The 26,949-nt window shown below is 45.2% G+C and overlaps 3 protein-coding genes and 1 long non-coding RNA gene across 7 annotated transcripts; 3 read left to right on the forward strand and 1 right to left on the reverse strand.

Annotated features, from left to right (window-relative positions):
- Positions 1-297: 297 nt before the first annotated feature.
- LOC100826893 (putative pentatricopeptide repeat-containing protein At1g10330) lies at positions 298-2,405 on the reverse strand. The gene is made up of 2 exons (XM_024454585.1): positions 1,582-2,405; positions 298-568 (listed from the first exon to the last, which is right to left on the reverse strand). Exons 1-2 carry the CDS (start codon positions 2,403-2,405, stop codon positions 298-300), a joined length of 1,095 nt encoding a protein of 364 aa, XP_024310353.1.
- Positions 2,406-2,728: 323 nt separating this feature from the next.
- On the forward strand, positions 2,729-6,799 carry LOC104584577. Of its 4 annotated transcripts, none has more exons than XR_002966293.1 (6): positions 2,729-3,185; positions 3,522-3,571; positions 3,798-3,848; positions 3,920-4,303; positions 4,386-4,491; positions 5,152-5,386. It is a non-coding gene; the product is annotated as an uncharacterized LOC104584577 (long non-coding RNA). The 4 variants fall into 4 exon arrangements; XR_001407566.2 differs by having other exon boundaries at positions 5,245-5,386; XR_001407565.2 differs by having other exon boundaries at positions 2,730-3,185; positions 4,386-5,386.
- Positions 6,800-7,883: 1,084 nt separating this feature from the next.
- LOC100821248 (protein NRT1/ PTR FAMILY 4.5) lies at positions 7,884-12,052 on the forward strand. Its single transcript, XM_003577605.4, has 5 exons — positions 7,884-8,159; positions 8,700-8,917; positions 10,199-10,639; positions 10,708-10,832; positions 10,913-12,052. The coding sequence occupies exons 1-5, from the start codon at positions 7,904-7,906 to the stop codon at positions 11,805-11,807; spliced, it is 1,935 nt and encodes a 644-aa protein (XP_003577653.4). The 5' UTR covers positions 7,884-7,903; the 3' UTR covers positions 11,808-12,052.
- Positions 12,053-24,988: 12,936 nt separating this feature from the next.
- On the forward strand, positions 24,989-25,533 carry LOC112268823. Its single transcript, XM_024454993.1, has 2 exons — positions 24,989-25,393; positions 25,498-25,533. Exons 1-2 carry the CDS (start codon positions 25,075-25,077, stop codon positions 25,512-25,514), a joined length of 336 nt encoding a protein of 111 aa, XP_024310761.1. The 5' UTR covers positions 24,989-25,074; the 3' UTR covers positions 25,515-25,533.
- Positions 25,534-26,949: the final 1,416 nt, after the last annotated feature.

The following is a 26,949-nucleotide window of genomic DNA, read 5'->3' on the forward strand; positions in this document are numbered from 1 at the left end:
CACCTGCTAAACATGCAATTGCATATAGATGCAACTAGGATTGCAACATGTAAACATCATGCCATTAAAAGGTCGGAAGCACGGATACGGCAAGAATCCGGCGTATCAGGGGTCGGTACGCCCGGACACGCAGATATGCCCGGACACACGAAAATACGTGTCCGATACGTATCTGCCATTTTCCGAATAAAAAAAATAAAAAAAATCAGGATACGGGAAGGACACCGGGCGGACACGAGGCGGGACAAGGGAGTGACCTAATTAGCCCGCATCTAAGCCATCCTCTTCCCCACGCGCTCACTTCCCCACCCACTCCCGTCCCGCCTGTGCCGGGCGCCGCCACTGCCGCCACGACGGTGCCCCCGCCGGGTCCATTGCCGGCACCGGCCGCCGCCGCCGCCACCACCTCTGCTGCTCCCATCCCCCGCCGCCGCCGCCGCCTCTGCTGCTGCTGCCTGCGTTGCGGCCGTCCCTCACCCTGCTGCTCCCATCCCCCGCCGCCGCCGCCGCCTCTCCTGCTGCTGCCTGCGTTGTGCCGTCCCCCACCCTGCTGCTCCCATCCCCCGCCCTGCTCCACCATTTATGTCCATCAAAATCTTCGTCTTATTTCAAGGAAATCTTCTGAGTACACAAGTGGCCCAAGCAGATTTTGGGACATTGGAGGAGACACCCATGAGGTGTTTGGTGGTGGTGCGGATTTCTTCAAGAAGCCGTACTCTCACTAGATGAACCAGAGTTAGAGGCATTGATAGTTGATGTCCAAGCATTTGATGTTTCATCTAGAGGGACAGAGATGGACAAATGATGGTTGTTGAATTCAAACTTGTCATGCGAGCTTGCCATGATATCTCTTAATTTGTCATGGCATGCATCTACTATCTAGCTATCTAGTATGCACTACGTCCATAGTACCTTATTATTTGTTATGTAACATGATTGTGAACTTGTGGTGTTTCTGAACTGATTGTGTGTTTCTGAACTTATGGATTATAAAATTAGGCAACTTATTTATATTATTTCTATTAATAATATATATACAAACGTATCTCGGTATCCGGGTTTTTGGAAAACCGCGGAATCGCGGTATCCGTATCCGTATCCGTATGGCCGTATCCGTGCAACCTAGATTAAAAGTAAAAGATAGTGCAATTTGAATGAAACTTAATTAAATCTAGAATTGCACCGCGGGAGATTGTGAGCACTGCATTAACTTTCAAAATTTGGGTATAAACCTACATGTGCAATTCAAATTATTAAAAACTGTAATTGCATATGGATGGAACTAGGATTGCAAATGTAAACGTCATGCAATTAAAAGTAAAATATAGAGCAATTTGAGTGAAATTTTTATCTTGCCTGTTGGAATTCCTTGGAACCAATAAATATTTGTGCTTGTTTCATTTCTTGGACAAAAAATACAGCAATGCTTTGACAATTCTATCGACCAAAAAGGTTAACAACCTACTGAATTATGAGGTGCATGACCAAAAAGGTAAACAACCTACTGAATTATACGGTGCATTTCGGATCTGTATGCTATTCGATCTAGCAACACAGCTTGGTAGAAACACAGAAAAGAACATGTCTGCAGCAAAAGAAAAGGAGCGATAACCAATAGGAGAAAAAAAGGCAAAGAAAAGCTCTAGCAATCCTGCTCTAGCACAACCTGTCAGTATAGCAAGAAATGTAATCTGATTCGGCAAGAACCCTCCAACAATCATCATGTTAAACTTAACCAACGCTTCAGTTTCCTTCCCATGTTTAGCCAATGCAGACAGCAGTGCATTCCACGTGCATACCTCCTTCTCAAGTACGGCCTGAAAAGCTCTCCTGCAACAGTCCATCTTCCTGTACTTTCCATAAATGTCAATCAGTGCCGTGCCCAAGAATACTGTGAGGTCAACCTCATGCCGAAAAACATAAGCATGCATAGCCATCCCCACCACAAGCCCCTCAGCGGCATCCAAGTTAGCACAAGCAGAGAGCACGCTGACCAACGTAGCCTCACCGAGCCATCCCTTGTTGTGCACCAACAATCCCCTAAACGCCTCCACAGCATCCCAGTGGCACCCATTCCTCGATAACCCCGAGATTAATGTGGTCCGCGACACCACATCCCTCATCACCATCCGCTCAAAGAAATGTCTAGCCGTGTCCAGATCCCCGGCGAGGCACACCACGTCAAGCATGGCATTAGAGGAGGCCAGATCGGGACTCCCCATTTCATCGAACACCTTGCCTGCGTCACGCGGGAGACCGCCAGCTCGGCCATAGGATCTGACGAGCGAGCAGGCGACAAAGCGGTCGGCCGCGAGGCCCCGGCAGAGGCACTGCGCGGGGAAGACGGCGATGGAGGACGGGGAAGCCGGCGGCGGCAAATGCATGCGTTTAGAATTTGGATGCATCGCGCATGTCTATTCTCTGCATTCTGCAAGAAAGAAGTAAAATTCCCCTCAAATGTATCCCCAAGGCACCAATTTCACTCTAAACTTGAATCTACTCTTGGCAAACAAGATCAATCTCTCACAAGTATCATTATTCTACTATCTATCTACTATATACTTATAAAGTCATCAACATATTCATCCGAACGTACACCCCACTAAACGTACACGGAATACTAATGATCCAACAATCAGACTCATTAAACATGAATTAGTTGCTAACGGTGTGCCTTAGCCACGACGCTGTCACGCCTGAAATTCCACCGCGGAGAATCTTTCAGTCCTGCTGTCTTCTGTTCACGAAACGTTTTTCCCAAAAAAATTCCCTCGCCGCCAGCCTCGTACGCCGTCTTCTCCTCCTTCCCTTCCCCTGCACGCGCCGCCGCCTGGCCCGACTCGGAGACCAGCCGCCTCCGAAGAATCTCGAAGCCTCCTCATCGCTCCATCCAGGCACGCGACCAGGCGTCCCGCTCGAGCCGCAGCCGCTGCCGCCGAGATCGGGATCCCCGCGACCACGCTGTAGCCCGCGCGTCGCCGCAGCCCCCCCTCTTTGCCCTTCCTCTCAGCTCCCGCACCTCTAGCGCCGCCGCGACCACGCTGCAGCCCGCGCCTCACGAGCCCCGCGACCAGCCCGCCCTGCCCTCCCGCCTCCTCCTGCAGTCCTGCGCCACCGCCGTTGCCCAGCCCCTCCAGTGGCCTCGGTCCAGCAGTTAGTTCATTCAGGTTTTCAATTTCACGATGGTAATTTTCTTTAGTATTGATTTGTGTGTACCATTCTATCTCCTTGTCATGGTGATTGGATATAACTGCATGTTGTCCGGCGCTATCGACTCTGACATTTTTAGTTTGGTATCACCCATGCGCGCCTAGGCAAGCACGGAAATACAAGTTTTTTTGTAGTCACTGTGGGGCACTTGCCTGTTATATCATACTAGCTTATGGTCTTCATGTGAAGCACTTCGTTATTTCATTTGTTTAGTTGCCATAACATTATTATATCAATACAGTACTCTGAAGCAATGATTATTCCTTGTATGTTTAGTCAATATATTAACCTGTGTTTGTATTTTGTCACAGGCACCACCGGGATTGTTGATTACACAAACTGTGATGATATGAAATATGTTGTGAGTCAATATATTAATCTGTTTTAGTGTATATTCTCGCATTTGCTTGTCTATTTGCATGAAGCCTTTTCTGATTGGATAGCCTACAATACCTACATATTACATTTAATAGCAATCTATTACTATGAAGTTTTATAACTTACTGCTTTAGTTTTCTTAGTTAGTTCTATTTCTACGTTTCCCATGTTTTAATAACATCGTTTTGGCTGTTGACCACCATTCGCAGATAAAGAAACTGGATGACACTGAATTTAACTTTTCTAAAGGTTATCTAGGGGTAAGCCTGGTTACTTGAATATGGTTCAACCGTTGGAACCTGGTTTCTGTGGTTAAGCACCTTCTTTGCAGGTGAAGGAATATGATGCTAAACGTGGGCGCTCCTACTCACGTAGCTGAAGCCCAAGTCGTAGCCGCAGCAAAAGCAGGAGCCCAAGGTTTACCCTGTTATGCCATTTCAGCGTATTGACTTCAGTAATCATGGTTAGTTTGTTGATCGTGTCCACAAACACCTTTGATAATGTTGCCATGTGATACTATCTGTGTTTGGGGATTTCCTTCTCAATCACTCACTTTATGTTACAAACGATATGAACTGCTTAGCCTCTTGTGTTTTTTGAAGACTCGATTGTCTCTTCGTTTTATCTGGGATTGTGCGGCGATCTTGGGGATTGTGCATTAGGATATTGGGGATGGAATTTGCTCAATTTGGTACAATTCTGTTGGTTGTATGAGGTTTCATTTATTAAGAGCTTCTATGGAAAGATGCAATCATCCAATTTTTTTAACCTAATGTACTGTAACTGATTGCCATCAGAGCTTGGGCATAGCGTATTGTTTGGAATTCTGGACAATAAAGAGCATTAAGGATTATGATGGTACAGTGGCTAGGAATGTGCTTGGAGTTCAATGCTTGAGGAATGGTTTTTCTTCCTACATTGGGCACTCTTAACCTACGTTGCATGGATACGGCCCATACCAGCCGTATCTGCGGCCCAGAACGGGGATACGGCAAAAAACGCCAGGGATACGTGTGTCCATGGTTTGTCCCGTTTTTGTGAATTAAAAAAAGATTAAAAGAAAAACAAAACTGCTGGGATCGCACCTGAAGAGCGCCTGGGATAACACATGTCCAAGAAAAACATCACACGGCCCACGGCCCTTCAGGACGCACGACCTCGCAGTTACAGAACAAGTTCTTCGCGCACGCGGCAGCGCCTCGCTACATCCCGCCTCCATCGCAAAGCTCTTCAATCATTCAAGTCCATTGATGCAGCGCCCATGGACCTCAATTTTCTCTCTGTATAACATTGTATACTTGTATTTTTAATTTTTTATACATATACTCGTCATATCCCCGTAACTGTATTTTTAGAAAATGCCGTTTTCCCGTATCCCCGGATCCGTATCCCCGTATTCGTATCCCCGTACCATACCATGTAACATAGCTCTTAACATGGCCTTTTGTAGCTTGCATGCACTGACTGCATTCAACACCGATTTTTTGCATTTCTGCATGATTTGAACTTATATAACTGAGTGCTTCAGTTTTCCTTGAGCTCTTTTTGCTTCGATTCGGTTAGTCCAATGCTGGGCGAAGCATGAAGGCTTTTGGACTCAAGCTGTTAATGGTGCATTTTGGATATTGAATTCGGTTGTTTGTGGAACTTTTGCAGATCACCAGCAAGATCCAAATCCCCAATTTGTATTTATCCCTGTACAGTTCCTTTTAATTTATAAAATGTGCTGGGCCTCCATTACAGTTTCCGGTAAAAAAAAAGAAATAATTAGAAGAGTTCTTTTATGGCCGTGACTGAGCATGCATATTCTTTGAGCTTAGACATGAATTATCGATGTTGCTGGTCTTTCTCATGTGTGGAGTTGTATATCTGCATGCTGGAGATGACTTTGTAAGTGGCAGGTTAATATTTTTGGCGCAGTAACCATGGTTTTTAAGGCGGTAAGGCGAGGCGAGGCGCCCCGACCCCTTTTCAACTTTTAAGCGTCTAAAGCGTAGCAAAGGCGACGCCTTAGACCTGTTAGAGCTACTATAGTAGCATAATATATTGGCTATTGAGTAGAAATACATATCTTGAAATTGTTGAGCAAACATAGTAACAACATGGTGACGTGCATTGCACGTGCAAGCTCACTAGTGTCCTTAATAAGCACTTAAGGCGTTTTTGTCAAATTGCTCCCGAGAAGAGAATGAAATGAGAATGAAATTAGACCAGGTGTACAGTATAGAAACCAGTTGTACTCTGTCACACTGAAAATGCATGTGTAGTACCATGTTAAGATTTCTTATATAAACTCAAATCAATTATTTCCGGACGGAGGGAGTACAAGCTTTACCCACAAAAAAAAAGACATATACAAGCTTGTTTAACTACCAGATATTATTGGTTCACCTCTCTTGTTTGCAGATGGTTGTGTTATTAGCTTGACATCTTTTTTGTACTTATAGATTATGCAATGGATCCTCTCGATACCCTTACAGTCAAATTTCATTTCAATGGAACAATTGTTCGTTCAGACAAGGCATTGGAGTATGTTAATAGCATGGAGGACATTTCAGAAATGACATGGGATTCTGTTTGTTATGAGTAGCTGCTAGCAATTGCTGGGGACTTGAGCTTGGTTTGTGGAGATGCATTTCAAACGTAGTGGCGAATACAAGGTTTATTGTTGCTCCCTGGCAAGGAATTGAGTGATGGATTGGCTTTCATATATGATGATGAATCCTTATTGTGGATGGATTTATTGCAAGTTGCTACTCCATTGAGATATGTACAATTAATAAGATATATGATCATTTTTTGGAAGCTATGGAAGGAGAAGAGAGTTGGACAACTGCAAATAATGTTCTTATCGATTCTTATTAGTTTTGTCATGTCACGGGATTATGAGGTGGATCCAAGCCGTACAGGAAATGCTAGGAGCTCACAATTATTAACCTGCTCCGATTGTACCAAAACAGATATTCAGAGCCGCATGCCTGAAGATTGATGGCACACCGTCGATCAAGACTCGCTCACAGCCTGCTATCCAGTTGTTCGAACCAAGCAAAAGAAAGCACAAAGAGTGAAGTCTAGCTCATGCCTCAAGCTCCGAGCAAAGCCCTCGGCCTGCATGTATTATTGTTATGGCAAACCAGCAAATAATTGCACAATTGTGAATCCAAGCTGCCAAGCTTGCCTTCACATTTACCTTTGCATAGTGTTTTCAGCCTACAGCTGCGTATAAGTCTGCAAAGAGTTCAAAAGAATGGCCAAAAAAGTACAAGAGAGTTTGAGTAAATATCAAGGAACCCCTATATAATAAAAAAATTGGATTAAAAAACCACAACTCTTGAAAAATTTATCACGTAACCACAACCTATATGTTGCAGGAAGCCCATCCCATAATTCCCCAGACGGATTTGATAGGTTCGACCCGGTTTGGATTCGGCCCGCCATATGACGTCACTCAAACGAACTGCTGATTCAACCTAGTCATTTCGCTTTATCTCACCAGCCTGACTAGGCAAGTCCGGAGGCAGCGGTAGCGGGGGTGACTATTCGTCCGCATCAACTTGTGATGGCATGGACCGGAGCGACTGCCTCTCCAGTTTGGAGAGACTTGTGATGGCATGGCCAGAAGCCTAGAAGGTTTGATTTGACTAATGTCGTGTTTGATTTGGTGCTAAAATGTATTATGCAAATTTTTTTAATCATTGACATTAATTTGGATGGTTGCCAACTATTTGGCAAGTCAATGTTTTTTAGCCAACTTTAAGTCAATAATTTGGCTAAAGTTGGCCGGCTCATGGGTTAGCAAAACCATGACCAACTATTTAATTAGCCAAATTTTTGTCAAGGCAAGCTTCGACTAAGAACAAACATATAAATCTCAAATTTTCTTATGGAGCATCGGCTCAAACCCATCCGGACTTAGGCTTGCATTATCATTCATAGGTAATCTCGTCTAAAGAGAAGAGGAAGATAAGGTTTGAGAAGAAAAAAGGAAATAATTAGACAGAAGAGACACAAGATTGAAGTTGACTCCGTATATTTGAATGACATATTTTTTATTTTTTTTGTTTTTGTATGACACACACTTGTGCTATGTTTAAAAAATATAATGGATATGTGCATTAGTCGATGGAGATGGCTCACACCAGGGATATCTTTCTCTTCTAAAAAAGATTGACACTTCCATGAACAATAGCTGTTAATAGGACTGTGGATGTATTTAATTTTGTTTTACTATTCTCATTCGAACAACAGTGTTTTTATGCTGGTTGGTGGCGCTTCACTGCCCTCGGACTTGTTCATTTGCCAGAACCAGTGGGTCATGCTCTCTTGGGTAGTGGCTTCTTTTTCGTCTGCCTGCTATGCCCGCCACCGCTGCACCCCCTTTATTAGCATCCACCAGCTGAGACAACTCAACAAACAGAGCAGGGGTTTCATCGGCAGGAACCTGCAAGCAGTGAGAGAGGAAGACGGAGGGAAGGAGGAGATGGGCAGCTCATCGGGGCTCGTCGACTGGAGGGGGAGGCCGATTAACAGCAAGAAGCATGGAGGAGTAAGAGCTTCAATCTTTATCCACGGTAAGTAACACTCTCTGGATGACTTGATTCTTTTGATCGAGTTCCGATCCTTTGCTTTGCTCACTTAAGCTGTCTTCGCCCAGCCCACTAGTCAACAATGATACACTTATCCTCACAAAAATTTAAAACAGTGATACGCTTCAACTGTGTATGTTGAGTTGTTGACTTGCTGAGCTATAGGTTAGGATGCAAATAGAATCTGCTTATATCCCGTTTCTAAATCATTCTCCAAATACAATGTTTAATCTTGGCTTGTGGACTTTGAGATTGACATAAAAGCCAGATCCTACTTACATCTCTATAAGATATGTTTTAGTGTGAGAACACTTCGTAAGTATACTTGGTAAATAAGTACATAGATGCACATTTGACTGACATACATGAAAACAACCGATTTGGATTTTTGTTGCACCCTTTTTCTTGTGCTAGATAGCTACACTCTCACCTCACTCCCTCTTGTTTCAATTAGGTGAATCCCAACAAATAAAAATAATATACCCACCATAAAAGCTTAATCTTTTCTGCTGTGCTTCACTGCAGCTCTGGTGCTGCTTAGCAACGCTGCCAACATAGCCAACATCATGAACCTGGTGACCTACCTCCGTGGCACCATGCACATGGGGGTTGCGGAGGCCTCAACGACGGCGAGCAACTTCTTCGCCGCGCTGCAGATGTTCTCCATCCCCGCCGCCTTCCTCGCCGACTCCTACATCAAGCGCGTCTACGCCGTCCTCATCTTTGGACCTATAGAGATCCTGGTAACATATCACCATTCCATATTATAAGGAAGATGTGTTTTCATGTTATGTTAATTAGCTAGTTAATTATCTTTGTAACGGGCATTTCTTGAAAGGAATGGAATCTCCCTGGTGGGTAGCCCCATAGAGTTGCTGCTTTCATCAAACTACTCAACCAAAAATTAGACTTTGTTGGGCTTGAATGGGAAAGGTGGCCTAGGTGCCATCGCGTACGTCAGCAGGGGCGACGCTGACGGGTTGACCAATTGCAGGGGTAGTAGGTGGGACATAGTGTGGGAGTTGATAATGTAGGAGTACTGCTCTGCTACTCCACTGCCTTGCTGTGTGAAACAAAACACTCAAAGATGTTCTCTAGAAGCCTTGGGGGTGCTGCTGCTTTTGATCGCAACATTTCAGCTCAACGCTCTAGTTTCACTTTCAAGTTGGTTCCAGTCACATCACTTTACCAATAGACAGGCTTGATCACTCATAATTGATTGCTCATTAGGTTACAAATATCCTTGATGGATGAATAAGACAAGATATTGTTGAAAGCCGTGAAAGCTAAAAACAACTTAGAGCAAGCAATTACCATTTGGATGGTCGTTTTCTACCCCTAATAAAAACACAAACAACCCAAGTGCTTTCAATTCAAGCAACCCCTCCTGTAAGGCTGTAAATATGCACTTCTCCTCCTAATCGAATGGCAAACGACTGCCTTTTCTTCAAAAAAAAAAAAAAATCAAGCAACCTGATGAAAGGACCCCCGCAGCCGCTCCTTCCCGCTCTGCTCCGTCGTCGGCCACCATACTCTAGACGCCACTGTCTTCCGCTTTGTGCTTTTATTTTTAGATTCACAGGCTTTTCGCCCGGTTCAATTTAACAATGAAACCATGTTCACAGGAATAGCGCAAGTAGGATTATCACAGAACTGAAAGCCTACATGGTCTAACCAGCCTGTAGAAGTAAAGGACAGCACAGCTTACAAGCTGAAAAATTTCTGGCAACCAGAACAGGTAAAGGCACCTAAGCAGAGAAACCAATATGGATGCAGCCTGGGGATTTCTCTCGCTTTGGCGTCCATCAACATGATGCAGAGATCCAGGAATCTGTATGTTCTTCTTGGGGGCAAAGAGGTTGCCAACGCTTGAATAAACTCAGCAGCCTGCAAGTTATGTTTGAATCTAAATTTGAAAATCATGGATCTTGAACTTCCGTTGGATAACGCAATGATGATGCAAATGAGCAAACGTACCGTAAAGCAAGTCTGAATGTCTGATGAAGATGGCTTTAAATCTGCAGGGCTATATCCTGCTAGCAGTCCAAGCGCACATCCCAATGCTGCACCCGCCGCCGTGCAGCCAGACCGGCGCCACCGCCACCTGCGAGCCAGTCCATGGGTCTAACCTGAGCCTGCTCCTCCTGGGCCTCTACCTGATCCCCATCGGTGACGGCGCCGCACGGGCCTGCCTGCCGGCGCTGGGCGGCGACCAGTTCGACACGGCCGACCCCGCGGAGCAGAGGCAGGAGACAAGCTTCTTCAACTGGTACACCTTCGCCGTCTCCTCCGGCGGCTTCCTCGGGCTTGTGCTCATCGTCTGGGTCCAGAACAGGCAAGGATGGGACATCGGTTTCGCCCTCTGTGCTCTCTGCGTCCTGCTCGGGATGCTCATCTGGATTGCCGGGTTCCCATTCTACCGCAATCAGCTCCCTGGTGGAAGTGCCATCACCAGAATGCTTCAGGTATGTATGCTTGTTTATCAAGCCAGACTAGAAATTTTGCGAAGAATTGAGTAAGTTGTTTTCAACAGGTTCTCGTGGTGGCATTCAAGAAAAGGAATGTTGAGTTACCCAAGGACACAAGTGAACTGAAACAGATGAACCAAGATGACAGCAATAATGGGCTTGAAAAGCTGGAAAGAACAGTGGGCTTTCAGTAAGTAGAAAAATCTAAGAATTCTACAGCCCCACTAAAATTGGAGTACCTTAATTTCTGCTCTGTGAATTTCCTTTCAGGTGCCTTGAGAAATCTGCCATAGACACTGGAGAGACGGGGCCATGGTCGCTGTGCACGGTGACCCAGGTGGAGGAGACCAAGATCGTGCTCCGCATGGTGCCCATATTCCTCAGTGCCATCCTCGGCTACATCCCAGTGCCACTGATCCTCAACTTCACAGTGCAGCAAGGGAACACCATGGACACCAAGCTCGGCGCCATCCACATCTCCCCTGCCACGCTCTTCCTCATCCCAACTGTCTTCCAGATGGTCATCCTGGTCCTCTACGACCGCTTCATCGTCCCTTTCCTGCGCAGGATCACCGGATACGTTGGTGGCGTCACGCACCTCCAGCGCATCGGCATCGGGTTCCTCTCGGCCACCCTCGCCACCGGCGTCGCCGCCCTTGTTGAGACCAAGAGGAAGAGGGTCGCAGAGGAGAATGGTCTCATGGACGCTGCCACAGGGATCCCTATCTCTGTCTTCTGGTTGACCGTGCAGTTCTTCCTCCTCGGGGTCGTTGACGTCACCTCCTTCGTGGGGCTTCTCGAGTTCTTCTACAGCGAGGCGTCGACGGGGATGAAGTCCGTAGGGAGCTCCATCTTCTACTGCATCCTTGGGGTGTCAGCTTGGCTGGGGAGCTTGCTCATCCAGGTGACGAACCAGGTCACGAGGCGTGGCGGCAGCGGGGCGGCGGCGGCGGCAACAGGGTGGCTGGATGGGACGAACTTGAACATGGGCAAGCTTGATAGGTTCTATTGGCTGCTTGCTGTTCTGGAGCTGGTGGCATTCTTCATTTACATGTTCTTCGCGTGGAGGTATGAGTATAGGAATAACCAAAGGGTTGTGGACAATACAGGAGATACCAAGGCTCCATTGGCACCCGAAGGCGCTGCCGGTGATCTGATCATCTAGATGTGTGCTACTCTTATTGACCCTTTCTTTGACGAGGCTTTTACGTTGTTCTTAAATTACTTAAGTAACGTATTACATCCTGTACTATTGTAATATTTGGTTAGGGAATGAGTGCTCTATTCAAATTTATTGCTTCTGGTCGATTTATATGTTTCTGTAGACCCAATATGTGAACATTATTGTTTGATATTGTGGTATTTTCTTGCCCTGAAGAAACATTATTCCAATGTTTTTATCAAGATCGATCAAACTAAGAATTCACGTTTTGTTTTGCGTATTTATTTCTAATGTAAAAATATAGCTATTTACGTAACCAAAAAGAATATTCTTGTGAAATTTATATGAGGTCGACAATATTCCTTTTTTGCTTGGGTCCATCTATAGCCCAGTTGCCTGAGATTTTCAGAAATTTCAGTCACTTTCCAGCCAGCCATCCATCGCCTATCCTAAGGCTAAAAAACCCTCCGATGAAGGCCAATAAAACATTCCTAAAGAATATGAAAAGGAGTAAGCATTTATACACTATTCAGATTATATTTAGCATTGTAGGTATCAAAGAAAAGGCAACAAACAGATCATGGCAATGTCAATTGACACACTAGCTACAGGACAAAACATCATGCACATTTTGTAAAATAGTAAAATAATTATACCCATGTAAAGACATCGGATAAAGTATGCTCAGAGGGAGCATGCCTTCGTTGACAAATTCATCTTCTTCATCTTCCTATCATTGTCCCAACTTATCACTTCCTACTCGTTATAACGATAAGAAAAAACCAACAAAATTAATAGAACCAAGAGCATGGCATGTACATCACACCACAAGCGTAAGATATAATACAACCTATAACTTCTCAACGAAGCAAGCCAAACACACCTCAATGAAGCATGCCATTAGAAAATTACTAAATTTCTACTAAAACTTTCATTGAATATTGGAATAAATAAGACTAAATTATAGCAAAAACATTTAAACTACAAATAAAAAAGTATATAAGCCTATTCTATGCAATATAAGTAATGAATATATGCATACACCATAGCATGGTATATGAACAGTATAAAAGCACGAAAACAATTTAAATATTCCACTAGAATAGCACAACATAAAACATGGTAAAGAAATAACATCTACATTAACTAGCATTTCTATACAGTAAACATGTTATTTATTTCTAATCAAATAAAATCCTTAAAAGCAAAGAAAAACTGCAAATGCTCAATGAATCACCAATAATAGTCCTAATTAATATAGTAAAATAAATAAACCTGTGACAAAGAAAATTAACTTGACACACAACTTTTGCACAACATACGAACTACATGAAAGAAGAGATGTACAAAAAGTATTACAACTATACAAATTGTATTTGAATTTGACCTAAATTTACATCTATTTAAATCTAGTTTGAATTCTACGTATTAGATTTGGAACTACATTCCACCATATAGGAGAACATTTCTATGTTTGGTTTGGCCTCATATGGAGAAGTACGGTAATTTCGGTCGTCGACGAGAAGAGAGCGTCCAAGCTACGGTGATCGGATGGAAGATCGCCTACTGTTCTAGACTCTCAAAGACGAGTGGCGCATTGCATGCGTGGATTTTATCGGAACTAGATTTGGGATGGTGATGACATGGCCATGTTGGTGAGGGTCGGCATGGATTGGCAAACACATAGCCAACATGATAGATTAGACGATCAACCATGTCTAGAACTAGGGGCGAACGCACCGGTACGGCATGGTGTGGCGGCAGGCACACCTAAAATTCGGCCTAGAAGTTCAATATATATAGTGTATAGCCTCCCTAATTAGCCTATTGGGTCTCATAACCAGGGTGGGCTGGGCCTCTTGACTCCCGGAGTACCCTTCTCGATCCCAACCTAATTGATCGCTAACTTTAAGACTTCCTGACGTTCTCGACTCATAGGCGGCCGACTTCCCATCTTTGGTCTTCCGCCGTTCCACGTTCTTGACTCGGCAATTTCTGAATTCCCTAACCATCAACGGGCGTAATTCGTGTGATCGCCAAGCAGGCTGCAGCCTGCAGGCCGACATATCCTGCATATGACACTACAAGTTACTAATTCATAATTTTTCTACGGTTTCAATGCTTTGCAGATCATTTCTATGTTTCATGTAGTTTTTTTCTATTGAGGTATTTTGAGTGGCAATACCTTACTTTTGGATTTTTATTACTATACTTATTGAACACAAAGTAACTCCACAAAGTGTCTGTGTGTGTATAGAGAGAGAGAGAGAGAAAAAGAGAGAGACAGAGTATCCTACCAAGTTTTTGCATAGTTTTATTGCACATGACTTTCAGCTGTGTAAACTCTGCCAGACCTCAAAACTTATCCTGAGTGCACCACTGTCTACAACTTAAATGAGACAAAAATAGGCATACCGACGAATGGAATTTGGCCGTGGTTTCAAGCATCTTCAACAGGGCCCCTATTTGGACCCCTATTCATTTCTTAGGGGCTGGGGCCCAAAAACATCTTCAACAGGGCCCCTATCTGGGACCCACCCCCGAATGGTCCTCAATGGAGCCGCTGCCCTTGCTGTCGGCCGCTGCATCCATGCAGTCCCGTGTCGCTACGCCTCCTCTATCACGCACATCGCGCCGCCGCTTCCCACAGCCGGTTCGGATTCAGAAAGATAATGATCATACCGTATCCTATTTGATACTGTATTTTTTTATCTGGAATTAAAGCAGTGACTAATACACAAGGAATCAAGGGTAGAGGCTTTCCTACTTGGTTGCCAAATGTTCTACACTCACAAATCAGGATCCCTAATACACAGACAGGCATTGAAATCAAAATAGGAACAACTTACGGGCAAGACCTCTTCTATTCATATGCAACGGTGGCAGCGGCAAGCGCTCGCCGTCGGGCGCGAGCGGGCATAGATAGAGGGCAATGCCGTCGGTCGCGAGTTGGCGACGGAGGCAGCCGCGGCGGCCAGCGCGGCGAAGTCGTCGGGGCCGAGCGAGTGGGAGACGGAGGGAGCGGCCGCCGGCCCTAGGGGTGAGAGGCCGGCGATGGAGGCGGCGGCCAGCGACCGGCGCCGCCACGCCACGCCACTCCTGGTCCTGGTCGATCGATCGATCGGGAGAGATGGCCGATGGGGAATAGAAACGTCGAGAAGCTGGGCCCTGGGCCTCTTTTTCTAATGGGCTGAATAACGGAACGTCATTTGGTCCATTTCGAACCAGTAATTTCGCTCTCTCCTTTGTCACTTCCTTTGTCTTCCTGCTGTAGCTTTGGTCGGCAATTACGCATTGGGAAAGTTTGTAACTGGTCTCAAAAGCTCAAATGAACTTATCCTTAATTATTTATCTGACAACTTATACTAGCAAAGTCCAAACAAAAAATTTACCACACTAGAATCTAAGCTCGGCGGAAAAAGGGGCTAATCATCTTTGAAAAATAAAAGAATACTAACCGCGGCACGTGGCCAATCGGATGGTTATGAAGGTTATTCAGTTCTAATAAAAAACGAGTAATTGAGGAGTTAGCAAAATCCCCAACATAGGACATAAGAAAAATAAATAAAGTACAAATTACCTCATTTATATGTTGCATTTTACGTTAGGTCACATATATAACTTGTGTAACGATAGTGGAATTCGGAGCGTGGAATAAGTCATACTTTAAATTATTTTACTTTGAAAATATCTCATTTATATAGCTCCGAAAAACACACATCAACCACCTGTGATTAACACAACCGAAGAAACTAAATAATAAAATAGAATATAAACATGAAAACAGGAAAATCAAGATAAACAAAAAAAACAAAAACAAAATCAAAGCAAGGTGCAAATAAGAAAACAAAAATAAAAAATGCAAGAAGAAAGGTCCGAACATGCAACCTCCATACAGGCAAACAAATACCATCAAGTACCACCACAACAACCAGCCAATACTGCACATTCTCAGTTGATCTTCTATCTATTGCGTCGTTTATTTCAGCACGAATCTCAACGCCCGATCGGGCAGACCAGACCATCAAGTGAGATATAACTATTTCTCAGTCAACTGACAAAAAGCAAATCCGTAATAAAAAAAACACTGTCACGGATGAGTATTTCTATACTGGTGTGTAGTTATGAGCGGATTTTGCTCTCCGGTGCCAGTACTTCAAATAATTTGAAAATACTACGTAGTTCTGGAAAAAATTACATGCACATGTATAAATTTACTACATACCACATATCCTGATTAAGAAATATAAAAAAACCAAGTGTGGATCTATAATAACATAATTGTATCTGTTATTTTTATCAAAAAGGGGAATGCCCCTGCTCTGCATTGACTGATGAACACAGTCAATTTTATTGCAGTGTTTAAAAATCAAAGAGCTTACACTTTAGGGGTCATAAAAAGTGGAGACAAATACCAGTCTATAGAAAATGTATAGTATTTAACAAGAAGCAAAACTAAACATAGTTGAGTCTGGACTGCAAATGAATATTTATTAATAAAACTTACAGGTAAACAGTATACATTTGTTGTCCGCTGGGGCCGCAGTACAGACATGGGAAAGAAAGCGCTGGTCGGGGGGGGGGGGGGGGAACTTGGGGCGCCGCACGCTAACTCGTGTGGGCACGGTTGCCCCATAGTTCGCTCCTTTGTTTATAGTATTGCTGATGTTTATCGATATATTGGTGGTCCTTTTCGAAAAGAAAAGAATTGACGCGTAAAATGCGCTGGCACGCACCTGAGCTTGGTAGAGCGAGCATCAGGAAAGAGTTTGTTGTTTTTCGCTCTCGGCTTACATAATACGGCCTATACATTACATAATAATAGTGTCATGACGGTTTTGGCAGAAGGATCCGATGGACCCAATCTTTACTCCGTACGTACGTTTGCTTCGTCGTCTTCGGTGAAACTTAGCGGAAAATACTACTCCATAAATGATGTGATCAAGCATGATAAACATGATCCAAATCCACTACACCAAGTCCGATCATCACGTGAGATGGAGTAGCTTCAATGGTAAACATCAGCATGTTGATCACATCATTCATATGACTCATGTTTAACCTTTCGGTTCCTTGTGTTCCGAGGCCATGTCTGTACATGCTAGGCTCGTCAAGTTAACCAAAGTATTCCTGCATGTGTAAAACTGGCTTACACCCGTTGTATGCGAACGTAGAGTTTATAACACCCGATCATCACGTGGTGCTTCAAAACGACGAACTTTTGCAACGGTGCATACTAAGGGAGAACACATTATTATCTTGATATTAACAATGAGGGATCATCTTATAATGCTACCGTCAACTAAGCAAAATAAGATGCATAAAAGGGATAAACATCACATGCATAAATAATGTGACATGATATGGCCTTCTCTTCGTGTGCCTTTGATCTCCATCTCCAAAGCACGGGCATGATCTCCATCATCACCAGCATGGCGCCTAGGTCCTCGGGCGTCATGTATAGTTGCCTCCACCAACTATTGCTACTACTAGCGATAAAGTAAAGCAATTACATGGCGATTAAATCATTGACACGAAGGTCATACAATAATTAATGAGACAACCATACGGCTCCTGCCGGTTGCCAAACTCATCGACATGCAAGTCGTGAAATATTACAAAACATGATCATCTCATACATCAAATATATTATATCATATCTTGGCCATACCACATCACATGCCCCTGCAAAAACAAGTTAGACGCTTCTACTTTGTTGTTGCATGTTTTACGTGGCTTTAGGGGCTGCACTAAAAGAACCGTTCTTACTTACGCAAAAGCCACAACGGTGATATACAAATTGCTTATTAACCATATAGGCCTCCCATTGCAAATCAGATTTCAACTATAGTGGGAGAGACAGACACCCGCCAGCCGCATTATGCAATACAAGTTGCATGTTTATTGCGGAACCGGTCTCTTGTGCGAAGACAAGTAAGGTTGGTCCGAGCCGCTTCATCCCACTATCCCGCAAAATTCGATAGTGCACAAAAGAGGTAGCAATATGAACATCAACGCCCACAACTAAATTGTGTTCTACTCGTACAAAACATCTACGCCTAGATCTAGCTCTGATACCACTGTTAGGTTCGTTGCATATGAAACAAAAAATTTCCTACGAGAAGTGCGGAAGAAAACCCAAGAATATATATACTAGATGTATGTAACGAGAGGGATCATGAACACCATACCCTCGTAGACCGCTAAGCGTTACGATCACGAGATCGTTGTTGGTGTAGTGGAACTTTCAATGAGATCAATCTCAGTGCCGAACGGACAGCACCTCCTTGGTATCCACACGTTCAGCTTCACGTTGTCTCCTCCTTCCTCGATCCAGCAAGCGAGAGGGAGAGGTAGACGAGATCCCGGCAGCACGACGGCGTGGTGACTATGGTGAATATTCTCACGGGCAGGGCTACGCCGTGCGCGTGAGAAGAGGAGGAGAGGAGGGCTCAGGGGAGAGAGATCCAACTGAAAGCTTGGGGTGTCTCTCTCCCTTGCCCCCCCTTCTATTTATATAGGGGTAGAGGAGGCGTGGCCGGCCAGGACTATCCCGTGGCCAGGACTCTCATGCGGCCAGGACTCTCCCGCGGCCAGGACTCTCCTCCTGGCCGCATGGGCCCTGTGGGCTAGCCCCTCGGCCCATTAAGGCCAGGGTGCTCCCTCACAGGCCCATTTAGCCCAGGGATAGGTGGGCCTCAAGGTGGAACCCTCCGGATCCCTCCGGAACCTTCTAGAAGCTTCCCGGTCAAAACCGGGAAATATTCCAAACTTTCCAGAACCCTGAAAACAACTTTCCATATATAAATCTTTATCTCCGGAACATTCCGGAGCTCCTCGTTGCGTCTAGGATCCCATCCAAGACTCCGAATCATAATTCGATATCATCATCATTTATCTCATCTAACCCAAGCAACATGAAACGTTAAGTGTGTGACCCTACGGGTTCGAGAACATGTGGACATGATCAAATATCAATAACCAATAGCGGGACCTGGATGTCCATAATGGTTCCCACATATTCCACGAAGATCTCATCGGTTGAACCACTATGTCGAGGATTCAATTAATCCAGTATCCAATTCTCTTTGTCTCGCGATATATTACTTGCCCGAGATTTGATCGTCGGTATCGCCATACCTAGTTTAATCTCGTTACCGGCAAGTTCTCTTTACTCGTTCCGTAATATAATACCCCCGCGACTAAACACATTAGTCGCATGCTTGCAAGCTCATTAGGATGTTATATTACCGAGAGGGCCCAGAGATATCTCTCCGTCACAAGGAGTGACAAATCCCAGTCTTGATCCATACAACCCAACAAGCACCTTCTGGGATACCTGAAAAACACCTTTATGATCACCCAGTTACGAGATGACGGTTGATGCCCACAAAGTATTCTTCCGGTACTAGGGAGTGGCATGATCTCATGGTCTAAATAAATAATACTTGACATAATAAAACATAAGCAACTTAAACTTAAGTGACACGATCAAAAGCTATGTTTAGGTTTGGGTCTGTCCATCACATCATTCTCCTACTGATATGATCTCGTTATTAAATGACAACACATGTCTATGGTTAGGAAATCTTAACCATCTTTAATCAACGAGCTAATCTAGTAGAGGCGTATTAGGGACACGGTATTTGTTTATTTATCCACACATGTATTTGAGTTTCCAATCAATACAATTATAGCATGGGCAATAAACATTTATCAAGAACAATGAAATATGATAATAACAAATTTATTATTGTCTCTAGGGCATATTTCCAACACACCCCCCCCCCCCCCCGGCGGCCCTCCGCTCCGTGGCGAGGCGTGGCGGCACGAGCAGATCCCACCCCGGCGGGCGGCGGCAGCCCTCTGCTCTGTGCCGCGGCCTGGTTCCCGCCCTCGCAAAAAAAATTCCCTCGCTCCGTGACCTCCGTCCCTCGCCCCGCGTTCTCTATTTCTCTGCCGAAGTCAAGCGGTCGTGGGTTTGTTTTTGCCTGACCGCTGGATCTAAATTGGACGTCAGATCACAGGGATAGAGGCGCTTGGGACGTACACGAGTAACTTCACCGAAGCAGGCAGTGAAATACTGAAATTAGAGAAGGATCTCGATAGAGTGCGTACCAGTGCCTACACGCATGCCCACACAAGTACTCTTACAACCCTGCAGTCGCTGCCGTGTAACGATCAGGGAGACAGTGATGTACGGCGTACCACAACATAATTCGTTTAATTAATACGTACGTCTGACCGGCCGGACCACAAGCTCGTGGTGACTTGTCAACTGGAGTATATCGTCGATCTAAACTCTAAAGTGTCTCGATCAGTACCTGCGTTATTTTCTCAGTCCCGGGTTACAGTAATCTTGCATGCATTTGCGCGCCACAAGGATGCCTGCGATCGAGCTCTAAATGCATTGATATGGTATATGTGGAATGGACCGCATGGAAAACCCGTACCAGCCAAGCCACCAGCTGAGCTACAGCTTGTTTTTCAGTTGAGACAAATTAACGCGATCGCAGGCGGCATGATCAGCGCTTAAACTCGAATTTGGATACAGTCCAGCCAAGCCGTCCGTAGGTTTATCTCATTTGGGATGCGGAAGCTTAAGTGATGTGCAGTACGTACGATACCTCCACACACACACACAAAAAAAAAAACAGACGTGTTGGACCGATTGATCATCCATGTCCACAGAAACAACAAAGATCCAGCGGCAGTGCATGCGTACGTTCGCACCAAGTATCTCAGTACGTGCAATCGTGCACGCATGCACTAGTAGTATTATATTCGATCTCCTGCCCGGTAATCAAAGAGTACGTACAGATGTACGGTAATCGAACTCTTTAATGCCTGCGAGCACACACCGATATAGTAGAAAATAGTATCTTGCTATATACTCGATCTTGCACACACCGTTTGAGTACAGTGTGGATCGGAATGGACCGTACAAGAAGCCACCAGCTTGTTTCTTTCTTTTTTTTTGAAGGAACACCAGCTTGTTTCTGATTTGGGAAGAACGCGTGTGATCAACACTGGAATTTAAAAAGATTCCAGTCTGTAGGTAAACAAACGGAGGGCTCATAGCCCCTTAATTTGTTCCTTAAATTAAAACTTTTGACTAAGCCTTTGAACCATAATTAGTCTATTAAAATATAATTTTTTGAAATAAAATTGATGCTATTGTATTCATATTTAAGAGTACTTGTTCATAGTTATGATTTGTATCTTATAAGTCACACGTCGATGGAGTAATACTTGATCAAACATTCGGTCAAAGAAAACAATATACGTCTTAATTTAAGGAACGGAGATCTTAGCCGAAGAGTTTTAAGTCAAACAGCAGCTTGAATTATGACGGTCCCAAACGTGTTCTAGCTCAGGGAAAATGAGAGAGAGGACCAGCCTGTTTTGAGTGGCAGGACTGAGCTAAAAGATGGGGAATAAAAGATCATTATCTCTAACACTGTGTTTGGATGTATAAGGCCTGATATTAGACATTGGTATTGGACAAGTACCGAGTACTATGATTTGGGTTGTTTGGCTGGTCCAAGTATTCGATCCACACATGGCACAATTCCGATGGGTAAGCCTCGACATCCCTGGGTATTCGGAACTTTCGGAACTGCTCGACAACACCCGCGTTCAACCCTCGCTCGAAGCAATTTTCCCTTTTTCCCTGCCTTTTCCGTCCCTCTTCTAGCTCCCGCGCGAGGTTCAAGGCTTCCAGCGGCTGCGGCCCGAGCAGGCAGCAGCAGGGCCCTTCCTCCCTCCTCCTCCTCCTACGGCACCGGCGGTCTTCTCCCGCGACGCCGCAGCCCCGCACCAGACCACCTTGCCCTCCCTTCCCATCTCTCTCCTCCGCGACCGCCCGTCCCCGCCGCCGCGCCCTCCTCGTCGGCTCGTCGCTCCCGAAGAAGAAGAGGACCGTGCGTACTGCGTAGGTACGGTGGTGCCGCACCATCTGGAGCGGCGTGCGGCCTAAGGAGCAGCTCCGCCTTCCTCCGACTGGGCACGGCGCCGGCGGCCTCCCGCCCCTCCCTTCCGGCGTTCACCCTCTCATCTCCCTTCTCTCTGCAGGTTTGCGGGCCATCTCGACCAAGCTCCTGCCTCCGGCGCAGGTCCTGTTGGAGATATGCCCTAGAGGCAACCATGTGATGATGTTATTTCCTATGTATTCATGAGTTATTTGTCCTTGAACATCATCACTGATATGTATCAATAAATACGTGATTTGTTTGTGAAACTATGTATTCTATGATGTTGTTCTAATGGTCCCTGGTCATTGAGGTTATGCGGACACATAACCTAGACTAGCAATGTGAATCAGTGTGATGACTATGTTTCACAAGTCATAGCGCAAGGTGTTGCCGACTGATAGCATGGACTCGACAATGAGATTGTTGAGTCGGACAGACCCGCACTGAGACACAACGAGATGATTGTCATTTGTTAGTCTCAAGTACGATGTATATGCCAGTCCTAGACCTGAGGTCATCGTATGAGCTTGGGATGTGAATCGGCCTACTTAGGGGTTGCCAAACGCTACTCCGTAACTGGGTGGTTATAAAGGTAGCTTTCGGGTTCGCTGAGAAGCATGCTGCGAGTCATGGTTGATCAAGATAGGATTTGCCCCTCCTGTTCGGAGAGATATCTCTGGGCCCTCTCGAGTGATCAGATTCGGAAAGCATGGCCATGCGACTTGGGTTAAGTGTTAACCCGTTCGGGAATCTGTATCACAGGAACGAGAAGAGACTCGAGCTATCCACAAGGATGACACGCACTCGCCTTGAGCTCGACACACATATCGCGAGGCAAAAGGAATGTTGCATATGACACATTGTATGGTTCGTCAATATACCTTGTGGTTACTCGGGAGTTGGCACGTGCTGCTAGGCGCCGCTACCAACTATCGACTTGAGTCGGTGCCAGTGGACGAGCAAGGTGTTACTCGGGCCCGCAGTCCGAGCTCGTAGTCATGGCCGACTGACCGCGAACCTGAAGGGTCACACGCTTAAGGGGTGGGAACCGAGTTGGATCGATCCAACTCGTATCGGGCTTGGACTCCTAATGGGCCTCAAGTGTTGAGCCCACTAGGGACGTCTATATAAGTGGAGGAGACCAACCCGTCTAGGGTTAACTCCAGTTCAGACGCGAGTTAGACTCGGCCGTCGCACCTCCACGCCCAAAGCCTTGCGATCGGATCTAGCAGTCCGCCGCACGGAGTTCCTCCCTGTACGTGTGGATACCTCGGAGGCGCTGCACCTGCGGCGCTTGGACGAACTGTTCGTGGGATCGGCGAGGAGGAGCAGGCTGTTCGACTACTCGGCATCGACGCGCTACATCGACTCTACTTCCGCTACAGGTCTGCGCGTCTAGTGGTAATCTCGTGATCCATTATCTACAGCATTGATCCGGGCGGAAGCGGTAGAAAATTTTATTTTGTGCTAGCGTAGCATACCGCGTTCCCCAACAGTGGTATCAGAGCCGATGCTGTCTGTTTTGGATTCGAATTGCGTGCATAAGTGTTATGCGGTTAGTAGTAGATGTGATCTATTGCTATCTTGGTGGTCGATCTAAGTGTTAGATCGGTTTTGTACTCAATCGATTGGATCGATTGTACTCGGGGATCATGGATATTCGATTCTGATAATCGTGATGTAGAAGGTCGTGACACAACATACTCCTACCGGTCGGATTTCCGCCATCGGAGTAGACAGTGAAACATAAATCCGGATACAATTCATGAGATCAATGCGATTGATCGAATCGGAATAGAAATCCATGAAGGAAATTTCGGATTGGATCGGGGGACCGCCGTGCTATCTATTCGTAGCGCCTTAGTTGTCGTTGCGAGTTCACATCAATTCGGTAGAATAGGTTTGTACGCTTAACTTGTTTTTGCAGGATTGATGTGAATAGTATGGCTCATATGTATGTGATACATGTGTGTAATATTTGCATGACCTGCGTGTCATGAGTTTGTCAGCCAGGCTGGAGCCAAGGTGCTGTCTTTATAATTGTATAACGACCTGCGTGTCGACATTTGATGTCATTCTCCATGTAAATTCTTTGCTAGATACTAGGTGTAGTCATTTAGTATGAATTGGAGGACGTGAGCACCATGGCGGCTTGATGAACAGGTTCATGGAGATGGAGATCACCATGAAGAACAGAGCCATACTATTTCACATGTTAATTTGATTATCTGTGATGGTTATTGCTTTGTTTACTCCTATGCATGTTATTGTGTTAGAGTAGAATGATCCCTCAAAGAATGTCAAGTTTATTTACCTCCCCAATAGCTGCAACACCACAAGACAAGTACATTTGGTGATGGGCTCATGAAATTGGGGTATCACCATTTTTCCTTGTCGTTGGTGATGTTCGTGTCGGACACTTACATGCGAAGCTTTGGTTAACTTGACGGGGCTATCAAAACGGTTTTGGGCCTCGAGGTGAAAGGAGTCGGAGCCGGGGCAAGTGTTGCCTACCGACTAACAAGAGTCGTATAGAGATACGATTGGCAAGAGTTGCCTACCGAGTGATTCAATCGGCTAGCAGTGATGCTAAAGCTCACTAGACGATTGGTTGATCTTGGATCTTGAATCACTAATGATCAATGGAGGGATGTTGATTTTAGTGGGAGTATATTTCTATTAAATTGTTTAATATGAATTACTCTTCATGAATACTTGTCTTAGTGTTTTTGCATTTTCTGTTGTAGATCAATGGCACCACCTCAATTGTCCAGTTTTGCTTTGAGATCTGTTCTTGAGAAAGATAAACTAAATGGAACTAACTTCACCAACTGGTATCGGAACCTGAGAATCGTTCTCAGGCACGATAAGAAAGAAAGAAAGAACATGTCATAGAGAACCCACTTCCAGAGGAGCCGGCTGATAATGCCACTGCTGCTGTTAGAAACGCCTATCAACGCTCATGTGATGAGTCGATTGAGATCAGCTGTCTGATGCTTGCCTATATGGAGCCCGAACTGCAGCAGCAGTTTGAGAATGTTGAGGCTTTCGATATGATCGAGACTCTCAAAGGCATGTTTCAGACTCAGGCTAGGACCGAAAGATTTAATGTCTAAAGGTCCTTCCTGGAGACTAAGCTGAAAGAAGGCGAACCCTTGAGCCCACATGTAATCAAGTTGGTTGGTTACACGCAAAGCTTGGAGAAGCTGGGCTTTCCGCTGAGCCAAGAGTTGGCCACGGATACAATTCTGGCATCTCTTCCGCCAAGCTATGCGCAGTTCGTTCAGAACTACCATATGCATGGCATGGAAAAGAAAGTCACTGAATTGCATGGGATGCTTAAAACAGCAGAGGAGGATATCAAGAAAAATACCAAGCAAGTGTTGCTGGTACAGGGAAAGCCAAAGTTCAAGAAAAATTCTTGGGCTAAGAAGAAGGCAAAGAAGGGAAAGGCTAAGGATGTGATCCCGACCCCTGCCCCTGCTGCGCCTAAGGCTGGACCGGACTCAGAGACCGTATGCTTTTTCTGCAAAGGCACCGGTCATTGGAAGAGGAACTGCAGCAAGTACCAGGCCCACGTGGCAAAGAAGGGTGGAAGTGTGACTTCTACTTCAGGTACGGTTGTTGTATATGTTATAGACATTTATCTTGCTGATGCACCTAACAGCTCTTGGGTATTGGATACCGGATCGGTTGTTCACATTTGCAACTCGATGCAGGGGCTGGCAAGGACTAGGAGCGTCGCAAGTGGAGAGGTTGACATAAGGGTTGGCAATAAAGCAAGAGTTGCAGCGTTGCCCGCCGGGACTATGCAACTTCATTTACCTTCTGGATTTGTTATGGAATTAGATAATTGTTATTATGTTCCTGCTTTAAGTCGAAACATTATATCTGTCTCAAAGTTGTTGAGTCACGGTTATGAATTCAATATTAAGGGCAATGGTTGTTCTTTTTATTTGAAGGATATGTTTTACGGCTTTGCACCTGTTGCGAACGGGTTATTCATCCTTAGTCTTGAAGGAGAATCTGTCTATAACATTAATGTCAAGAGGCGCAAGCCTAACGATCTGAATCAAACCTATTTTTGGCATTGTCGTTTGGGTCACATAAGTGACAAACGCATGAAGAAGCTCCATGGAGATGGACTTTTAACATCGTTTGATTATGAATCATTCGAGACATGCGAGTCTTGTCTACTAGGCAAGATGACCAAATCGCCTTTTGCAAAGAGTTGCGAGAGGGCGACCGACTTGTTGGAACTCATACATACTGATGTGTGTGGACCAATGAGCACGACAGCTAGAGGAGGTTATCAATACTTCATAACATTCACTGATGATTTGAGTAGATATGGATATGTCTACTTAATGAAACATAAGTCGGAAACCTTTGAAAAGTTCAAGGAGTTCCAGAATGAAGTAGAGAACCAACGTGGCAAGAAAATAAAACTTCTACGATCTGATCGTGGAGGCGAGTACTTGAGTCACGAGTTCGACGATCATCTGAAGAGTTGTGGAATTGTTCCACAGCTCACACCGCCGGGTACACCACAAAGAAATGGTGTGTCGGAAAGGCGGAACCGGACCTTGTTGGACATGGTTCGGTCGATGATGAGTCAGTCAGATCTTCCCTTGTCATTTTGGGGTTATGCTCTAGAAACCGCAGCGTTCACACTAAACAGAGTACCATCCAAGTCCGTAGATAAGACACCATATGAGATATGGACTGGAAAGCGTCCCAGTTTGTCTTTTCTAAAGATTTGGGGCTGTGATGCATTTGTCAAACGACTTCAGTCGGACAAGCTCACTCCCAAATCAGACAAGTGCATATTCGTGGGATATCCAAGGGAAACCTTAGGATATTACTTCTACAACCGGGCAGAGGGCAAAGTGTTTGTCGCTCGAAACGGTGTCTTCCTTGAGAAAGAGTTTCTCAGTCGGGAGGCAAGTGGGAGGTCAGTGCAACTCGAAGAAGTTCGAGATGAGCCAGTAGGGGATAACTTGACAGGTGATGTCAGTGTGACTGAGCCAGTCGTCGTACCCACGGCCAATACAGCACCGTATCCACGAAGGTCGGAAAGACTATGTAATATACGCAATGTGTTGTTGCTAGACAATGACGAGCCGACTAATTATGCAGAAGCGATGGTGGGTCCAGAGTCCGAGTTATGG

This window comes from Brachypodium distachyon, chromosome 4, assembly GCF_000005505.3.
Source record: "Brachypodium distachyon strain Bd21 chromosome 4, Brachypodium_distachyon_v3.0, whole genome shotgun sequence".
NCBI classification, from domain to species: domain Eukaryota; kingdom Viridiplantae; phylum Streptophyta; class Magnoliopsida; order Poales; family Poaceae; genus Brachypodium; species Brachypodium distachyon.

Excerpts from the sequence above, each read along its gene's own strand:
- LOC112268823 (XM_024454993.1), top strand. The coding sequence starts at position 25,075 with ATGCATGGCATGGAAAAGAAAGTCACTGAATTGCATGGGATGCTTAAA.
- LOC100821248 (XM_003577605.4), top strand. The coding sequence starts at position 7,904 with ATGCTCTCTTGGGTAGTGGCTTCTTTTTCGTCTGCCTGCTATGCCCGC. Across the intron at positions 8,160-8,699 it reads AGCTTCAATCTTTATCCACG|CTCTGGTGCTGCTTAGCAAC; the intron begins GTAAGTAACACT and ends GCTTCACTGCAG. Across the intron at positions 10,833-10,912 it reads GAAAGAACAGTGGGCTTTCA|GTGCCTTGAGAAATCTGCCA; the intron begins GTAAGTAGAAAA and ends ATTTCCTTTCAG.
- LOC100826893 (XM_024454585.1), bottom strand. The coding sequence starts at position 2,405 with ATGCATCCAAATTCTAAACGCATGCATTTGCCGCCGCCGGCTTCCCCG. Across the intron at positions 569-1,581 it reads TTTTCTTTTGCTGCAGACAT|GGCGGGGGATGGGAGCAGCA; the intron begins GTTCTTTTCTGT and ends ATGGTGGAGCAG.